Genomic DNA, 8,917 nt, shown 5'->3' on the forward strand with positions numbered 1-8,917 from the left:
TTCAAGTACCCCTAATAAACCGGTACGGAACAGTAATTCTACTGGATATATAGTGGATGGAGTAATTCAGGTGTTTGGAGGCTTATTAGTTCAGCAACTTCCATTCTCCTTTTAATAACATGAATTTGTTATAAGCAGCTAATAACATGAATTTGTTATAAGCAGCTACGTGGAAATCAACATGTACGTACTCCAACCGATTATATTGCACTGCTTTCAGTGAAACGAAAAGGGACACAGGTTCAGTACAAGTCCATAAAGCTCCACAAGACCGTGAGTTTTATCTTCTACTGTACCAAAATATTGATTTCAAGGGCCTATGAACAAACAAACAAACAAAAGAATTCCAAACGGAACCTAGCTAGTTCGTCTTGTTGGAGCCTTTCACAAAGCTGAGTTTCGCCAGATAGCTGCTTTCGGCGAAATCATGCAGACTCCGGTGAGGCCGGGCACCTTCATTGTCGGTGCTGCCTGCTCCCTTATTAACCATCTTTCTGCAAGCGCTCGAGTCCTGTAGACAGAGCATATATTCAATACGCAAGATTTGATTCACAGTGAAAATGCTATCAACAATGTGATGCACACAAACCTGTAGAAGTTTTATCATCTGCTCTTCGATGGTACCACGCATAGCCAGAGTTTCAACATTTATGGGACGGGTTGCACCCATTCGATGTGCACGACTAATGACTTGCTCCTCCATACTAATCAGAGAAAAAAAATAAGCATCAGTCTATACCTGTCGGTCATACACACTAGTAGTGAAAATTTGATGGCTAATAAGAAATATCCTCTCAGAGGGTTAAAGAATATGCCAGCCAAATACCAGTACGAATACAAAATATCCTATTTCAGATACATGTAAAACAGGAAAACATACTTATGTGCATAGCATCAGGTAGTCAACTTTCATTTCTACTTTTATTATGCGCATCCCAGCAAAAAAGTGTGTACCCTATTTTGATGCAGGACCAGACAACAGTAGGTCAGTAACAGAGAAATTGGATTACCTCCTATCCCATATTGGTTCCATCAGAAAAACATGATTCACAAAACTCAAATCAAGGCCCAGTGCTGCAGTTCCGTCCATCAGTAAAGCCATGCACGTTGGATCCTCTTTATACTTCATCAATGCACTTCTCTGAAAATAATTGCGGCAATACACAGATAAGTCACAAAATGTTCTCAGAGATGCTAAAGCATACTTTACAATATTTTTGCCTAATTAGCCAGCCTATTTTGCTCCACTGTAAAAAGGAGGACGTGCAGTCCAGTAGGAACCAAGAGGCAAGTCAGGCACTAAAGAGGTACACATCAGGCAATCAGGGTAGTGGAAGAGAAGGGGAGATACTACATATCAAGGGACAGGGATGGAAGGATGGAGTAATGTGATATCAAATGATTGCCACTAAGGTTCACCAAGGCAAAGAAAAGGCCAAAAATTTGTTGTCTCCCAGTTTTAAAAAATGTTTCTCTTTCGGCGAAAGATAAGAACGTGGTAGCATATTATCTAGCCCTTAGATATATGTCACAAGTATGGAGAAAAAGAAGAACAACACATACCTTAGTGCCCAAAGGCATGGGACTGTACATTCCAGCATACGTTATGCCAGCAATAGTCAACTGAACAGAAGGAAATCGTTAACCAACAAATTCATACTTTTAACTAAAAAATAAATATGGCTTTAAAATTTACCTGCTGCTCAATCACATGAATATGCTCCAGAAACTGAGAGAATATTATTACTTTGTCAGGCAATGTCTGTGGTAACCTGGTCTGCGGGTTATTACTGGCAAGACCAGCACCATTGGTGCTAGTAGAGTACCCAAGTTTTATGTTTGCTTCTCGCAAACTTCTCAACTTCTCAACCAAATAAGCAACTTTGCTGCTAGTTGTTGACTGCCAATCTGGATCCCAGTCATCCTGCATAAAAAGGGGAAATAAATACACGAAGAACGAAGTGCCTGAAGCCCTGAAGAAGTTACATGGCATCATATAGTTTCAAGTACATACCTGCTTATATGAAGGCTGCAATTCAATTAGATCCTTTGGAACTGGCCATTTTGGGTTTGGATTTTCTGGCCTTGCAAGAGTTTCGGGAGACTGCATCTCATAATTGTTGCCGCATACTATGCATTTCTCACTATCCAAAGCTACACAATCATGGCACAGCAGATGCCGACAAGGTGTTATAACAGGTAAGCGGCACCAATCTCGGCACCTGAAGATAGCAATATGAATGTTTGAGCAAGTCAGATTTATCTGATTGATGGATAATACGATCTAGTTTTTGTTTATAACTTTCATACCTTACGCAATCGGTGCCATTGAACAGAGCAAATCTTATGGATTGATATTCCTCTGAAGAAGGGTCAAGACCCAGCTTCATCAACTCATCCATAGTTTCTTGTATATCCTGACCAGCCTCTCCAACTTTAATATGCCCGGCAACACAGCAAGACAAGCGGACATTCCTTATAGTAGTAGTACGAAATTTCCACTGCTTGGGGTTCAGAAGTGATTCCACATGGGAAGGGTCATTCCAATCAGCCATCAGTATATTCCGGCGAATAGTAACAACCAGTTCATTGTAACTTTTCGCATGCCCCTCACTGAAGTCTACAAAAGTTATATTCTTTATGCAAGGAGGAATATTTTTAAGATCTGCTTTTCTTGCACTAATCATGGTCCTTCGAAGCAGCTCCACAAGGCGAATGCGCCCCTCTTCCATTTGTGCCTCAAAGGGCCTATGAATTCCAGAGTCCCATGACTGGTAGTTTTCACCATAAGCTTCTTCATGAAGAAACTTAAGCATGGGGTGAAGATGCGCAACCTGACTAGTTGGTGTGTTTGGTGTAGGCGTACCAGTTAAAATCCACCTGTTTGAAGCAACCAAAGAAACGGCCATCTGCAATTTGTTTGTCAGGGCGAGACTGGAACCTAAAGTGTGACCTTCATCTAATATTACCCTAAACCAATGGATCTGCTTTAAAATACTTCTCTTCTGTGGACCCCATTCTGCGCTTAATCTGCTAAATGTGGTTATGACAATGTCATAGTCCCAAGCAAGGAGGTGAGCATTCGGCGGCTTCTTGTGATCTCCCCATGCATAAACATTCAGTGTATCCGAGGAAACATGGCGTTCTATCTGTGTTGTCCAGTGATCAATTAAATTAGCAGGCACAACTATCAAGGTGGCCCTAGATAAATAAAACCTCACTAAATCCAGAGGTTTTTCAAGAGCAATTTCAAGCGCAGTCGAGTCAAAGGCCAAATCATCAAGCATAGATGGATAATACCACCGAGTTACACCTTTCTCAATTTTCCTCACAAGACCAAATGCTTGAAAAATCTTGAAATACGGGCGGGCACCCTTGCCTATGGTTGCACGTGCATCCAAAACTGGGCGTGTCAAACCAACTGATTCCATCTGAAGATGTTTTACAAGAGGAAGTTTTGCCAGCCACAATAAAGCCTTCTTGGTTTCAGAGTTGATCAAAGAAACACTATCTTTCAATATGTTCGCAAAAAACGATACATTCTGCTCATTCCCTGGCAATTCATCTTTCTTGTAAAACCCTGGCAAATAGGTTATCTTACTTTTGATATCAAAGGATTCCTCTGAAGCAGTGCATGTTTTCCGTGCAGCATCGGCATTCATACTGCAAAACCATGCGGTGGTAGAATCAAGAACAGTTCCATCTGATAGCCTCCGCCACTTTCTGCAACCATCACACTGAACCCACGTCTCACTTAATTCAGAGGTGGTGTCTCTCTTCCTTTTAGTGCCAGCTGAATCATTGCTGTAAGCATCCATGAGGTTTTTCCTAACATGATTCAAGTTTTTCGTGAACTTCAGTACTTGAGTAGCTGGCATTGGATGTGGGTTGCATGATTCTGGTGACTTCTCACCTGACAGAGGCATGTTGACCCTCGATAGGTCAGGGTTTACTAACCTGCCTCTCTTTCTTGATGATCTTGTGCTGGGAACAGAGTCACCGTCTTCTTCAACAACATCCTTTCCCGCAAGCCTTTTTGACTCAGATGAAATATCATTTCGGTTCGAACAGTCGCTGGTGTTGAATTCATAGTATCCATACTTTTTATCTGTTTTATGCATGCACCACTTTATATCTACCCCTTTTGGAGGTTCTGCTAAAGTTCCTTGCGTTTTGAGAATAAGAGACAATGCAGTCACTGTCTTTCCTAATCCAGGTTCATCACAGAACATACCTCCACCGAAGTCATTTATGGTTGGAGCAACCCCGGTGAATATTTCACCAGAGGTAACATTGATGAAGAAAGGAAAGCCATCCTCGGTGCAGAAATTCTTGCATAGAGGGTGCGCTAAGGGCTCCGAGTTCTGCTCCCGCCTCAACATCCATTCGACAGCCGCCTCTTGATGAGCAAAAAGCTTCAGCTTCATGCAAGGCATAATAGAGGAAGCAAGTTGCCTTAGATGATGACAGCTAGCTGCCACTCTTATTAAATCCCTGGGTTTAAGCCGGATCAGCACCTTATTCAATACATCATCCGGGATATCCCAGATACCCGGCTCCAGCGCTTCATCCGAAACAACATCGGGTATTACTCTTGTTATCCGCATCGCCTTCTCCGCCCTAACGCTAGGGAGCACTTTGAAGATTTCATGCAGGTCAAAGGACTTCTCATTATTCGATACAGCTGATATCTGATGAACCTCGCAGCCCAGGACATGGCAATCGGTGCAGCTCCAAATATACTGGTCGTCACAGTGTGCATTGTCCCGAGAAGTCCAGTCAAAGTCAACTAGAGCCTTCCTAGCATCCCAATTGCAACTGCAAAAGAATATAGCGTTAGACTAGGATTTAAGCAGTATCAACAGGAGGAATTGCAGAAATTAGTACCGGCCCTACTTGAATAGTTGCTGGAATGATTAACTCACGTGTACTAGATATGTACTAACTAAAATGCAGTAAACATGAGAAGTTGGGAAGCTATGTTGATTAACTTTTTCTGAAATAGTACTTGGTGACAAAGCTGGTAATAAACTTTACTATTAATTTCAGTCAAATCCACAGAAAATGCAGAGTAATCTGCCAACAACACCTTAATGGCCTTTTGAAAGTTTTGACACATTAGTGAGTATGAAGTAGAAAATGCAGAGGGGTTGAAACTATAGGGATTAACTGCATATCAATGAGGAAATTTGTCACAGTTTGAGATGGCAGATAGCAATCACCCAAGTTACACACAAGGGTGCGAGGTGATAGTGACAGTACCAAATTCGATCACACAAGACAAGGCCGGGAGGTAATTGCAACAGTAGTGGCAAATTGGACCAAACGAGGCGGCGAGATGGTAGAATTCCGGCATCGGAAGGCTGTATTTATGTAGCCACGAGTGATCCCTACCGAAATGCCATAATCCTGTTACCCCAAAACCCAGCACGCACAAGAAATTGTTTGCCTAGAAGGGCGGGCACTCTTGTGAGTGCCCTAGATCCGGAAAAGACGATCGAGGCAATTCAAATCCAGAGGGGTACAGAGCAATGCGCGCATCAAACAAATAAAAGCAGAGGAGGGCAGCAGAGGAGAGGCACCTGAGGTGCTTGAAGACCGCGGCGGCGGCGGACGCGCGGGAGCGCGGGAACTGCCACCCGGACCATGCTGCTACAGGCAGGTAGACGTCGAGCAGCAGCACGGCCCTGGCCTCGTCCTCCCCGTCCCTGAGGGCGACCCGGAGGACGGTGCCGTCGACCTCGACGCAGCGGTGGCCCGCGAGCGCCCGCAGCTGGCGGAGGACGCTGCCGCCGGTGGCGCGCCACTTGGCCGGGCCCCGCGGGGTGGCGGTGGCGCGCGAGTGCGAGTGGGAGGGCGCGTCGTCGGGGAGGGGCGCGAGGGGCACGGCGCCGCACGCGGTGAGGGTGCAGGGGGACAGCGGGCGGATCGATCCGGCGGTGGCGGCGGCGGCGGGGACGGAGACGACCGCGCGGAGGAAGCCGGCAAGCTTCCGGTGCGCGGGCGCGTCGCCGCCGATGACGATGGCCATTGCGGGCGGGGCGGTTGGGCGTGCTAGGGTTAGGGCTGGGGGTCGACCATTGGGGAGTCCGGGCGGGCCACGGCGCGCCGCCGCCGCGGCGGATCGATGAGTGACCCGGGATTGGATGTTGTGGTGGTTGGATTGGAACCGGAGTGGAGGCGGGGGCGGCGAGGCGGATGAGGCAGAGGAAACGGCGGCAGAGCAGGAGCAGGGGATTGAAGGAAAGCGTTGCGTAACGACCGGGCGCCCCACGCGGGTATTTTGTGGATCAGGGTGCGCCCGTGTGGCCGTGTGTGTGTCTGTGACAGGTGGGGACGGTAGGATCGTGGGGCCCGATGGAGTCGGGAAGTCGTGCGGAGCGTTGACGATTGTGATGAAATCTGTGGCTCCAGATTGGATCTATCTGTGGGCTCTCCGCCCTTGTTATGTGGGCTCTGCTGTGTGCACGCTGCACGGGACACGTAGGCGTATCGGTATCGGTCACGAGGCTCCGCTGGTTTCGGATCATGTTCGTTTACTCTCCGGCCCGTTCCTTAAACCCACAGGCCACAGGCACCAAATACACTTTTTGTCTGATCAACATGACATGAGCAAAAACAACATGCGCAAAACCTCGTTCATGCCATCCAATCAACAAGCTTCGATCGATCTAGCCCCCGAGGGAGTGATCTATAGAGATATCAAGTCCTTTGTTAATCTGAATTTTCCTTCAGTTTCCTTTGTTTACTGTCCAATAGTTTGTTGCACACGCACTAGCTGCGTTGGGTGCTAGTAGTAAGGTGCCGATCCGTCTGTGGATGCATGGATGACCTGCCAAACAATGTTATATGGTGCTGCTGGCCAACGATCTTGCTGAGCCTACTAATTAATGGAATGAGGATATATAGTTCCGTCTAAAAAAACATTGATGCCGTTATTTTGCTTCGTCCCAGTGACGTTCGTAAAACTATTGTCAACTGTTTGCTTGGAGCAATAAGTACAAGGCTCCCTGTGAAGAAGGTCCTCCACCCGTCGTTGTGATTCTCCGTCCAGGTCACACTTGAGCCTCGTTAACTACAAATCAGCCTCAGTTTGGTTTCCTTTATTTGGCTATTCCCCCCATCCATCGCGGCAAACTCTAGGATTTTCTTGCATGCCCTATACAGCCAACCACAATAACAAACTAGGTATACAATCGAGGATGCTACAAATCGCCCAGAAACATTCTTTTTAAGGTAGTAATGTTTTGGATACTACAAATCAAACCAATAATTTTTAAAAATTTAAATGATAACAGAGAAGTAAATTGTGGTTCTAACATTTTGGACGTTAATTTTTTTTAAAGAATACTGTAGGAATATTTATGAACTTCTACCATTTTTTTGTTCTAATATTTGCTTCTAACTACCTGCCATGTGATAGAACCATTGTCTTGTGGCAAGTAATAAATCTACTTTTTTTATAGCCACATTTCGACCAAATCTAAGACATATTTATAACACATAAGTGGTCGAGAACGACTGTTTTGAAATTCAAATGCTAAAATGACAGTAATAAAATTAATAAGAATATTGAGTAGGTCATACCATTATCACAGCTGTTTGTGTGAATCTAAACCAGGCTGTGTGTGACTGACAACTGTCCATTTTTTACATTTAGACGTGTTACAAATATTACCATTACATCACTCAGAACACTGGTAGAAAAAAGGCCATTAGTCGCGGTGTGCAACTGCCATTAGTCGCAGTGCGCAACTGCCATTAGTCGCGGTTGCGCAACCGCGAATAACTAAGCGCGACTAAAGCCCCCCCTCTTTAGTCGCGGTTGCTTGCGAACCGCGACTAAAGGCCCGTCCACGTGGGCGGCTAGCGTGCGCCTGGGCAAAGGACCTTTAGTCGCGGTTGGTGTCCCCAACCGGGACTAAAGGCTATTTCGTTAAAAAAATTTAATTCATTTGGGTTTCTAATTTTTTTTCACTCCGTTTTTTTCTATTTTTTTTCAGAATTTCTATTATTTCAGTTATTTGCATAGCTTAGTCTCTATCTCTAACTATACTTATCTCTAGTCAAATTACTTACTCGTGGTCAAACTTCCCGCTCGGTCACCCATCCTCCCATACTAGCACGCTTAACTTCCGAGTTCCATCCCGTCCCCCATCCAATTGCTTCGCGCGTATGTATGTGATAGTTGTATCATATCAATTGTATTAACATATGTTTGTCGATGTCAATTTTTTTTATTGTTTGAATTTCAAATAATTCTTTTAATAAAGAAAGCAATGATGTAATAATCTTGAATAAATAAATAAACATTAACTTTTAATTTTTATTATTTTTTTTAATTTTTTTTAATTTTTTAATTTTTCTAATTTTTTTGCCAAACCTAAAAATTTGAAAATCTAAAAGGGTAAAAGTAATAGTAATCTTTATGCATGATACAATTATTAATTTTAATTTTTTTAAAAAATAAAAAATAATAAAATCCAAAATTTATAGCAAAAACTAAAATCTTCCTGCTTTCGTATTTTCATTTGGAATTTTGAGAATCTAAAAATTGGCTAACCGGGTAAACCCGGGTGAATTCGGATGTAACTTTTTCCTAGGATTTTTTTGATATATTATACGTTTTTTTTCCGACATCGTATGCAAAAGTTATTGCGGTTTTACCATTTTTTAAACTTTTTTTGCAAAAAAAGTGAAAATTCGAATTTCTTAATTTCTCCGAACAGTAGGTTGCATAACATACAAGAATCTGAAAACAATTTTTTTTCTTGAATTTTCTATCATTTTCTTTTGTATTTTACAAACCAAAAAAAGGCGATCCACGGGGGGGAGGGGGGGGGGGGGTGCAGGGTGCGTGGGAGTAAAAAAACTCGGAAAAACCTTTAGTCGCGGTTGGGGACTTTCCGCCGGATGG

At 43.9% G+C, this 8,917-nt stretch overlaps 1 protein-coding gene across 1 annotated transcript; it reads right to left on the minus strand.

The window, feature by feature from the left end:
• Positions 1-184: 184 nt before the first annotated feature.
• LOC124662323 (F-box protein At3g54460) lies at positions 185-6,031 on the minus strand. The gene is made up of 8 exons (XM_047200174.1): positions 5,583-6,031; positions 2,311-4,818; positions 2,015-2,222; positions 1,697-1,924; positions 1,564-1,623; positions 1,011-1,141; positions 590-704; positions 185-511 (listed from the first exon to the last, which is right to left on the minus strand). The coding sequence occupies exons 1-8, from the start codon at positions 6,029-6,031 to the stop codon at positions 362-364; spliced, it is 3,849 nt and encodes a 1,282-aa protein (XP_047056130.1). The 3' UTR covers positions 185-361.
• Positions 6,032-8,917: the final 2,886 nt, after the last annotated feature.

Source organism: Lolium rigidum, chromosome 6, assembly GCF_022539505.1.
Source record: "Lolium rigidum isolate FL_2022 chromosome 6, APGP_CSIRO_Lrig_0.1, whole genome shotgun sequence".
Taxonomy (NCBI): domain Eukaryota; kingdom Viridiplantae; phylum Streptophyta; class Magnoliopsida; order Poales; family Poaceae; genus Lolium; species Lolium rigidum.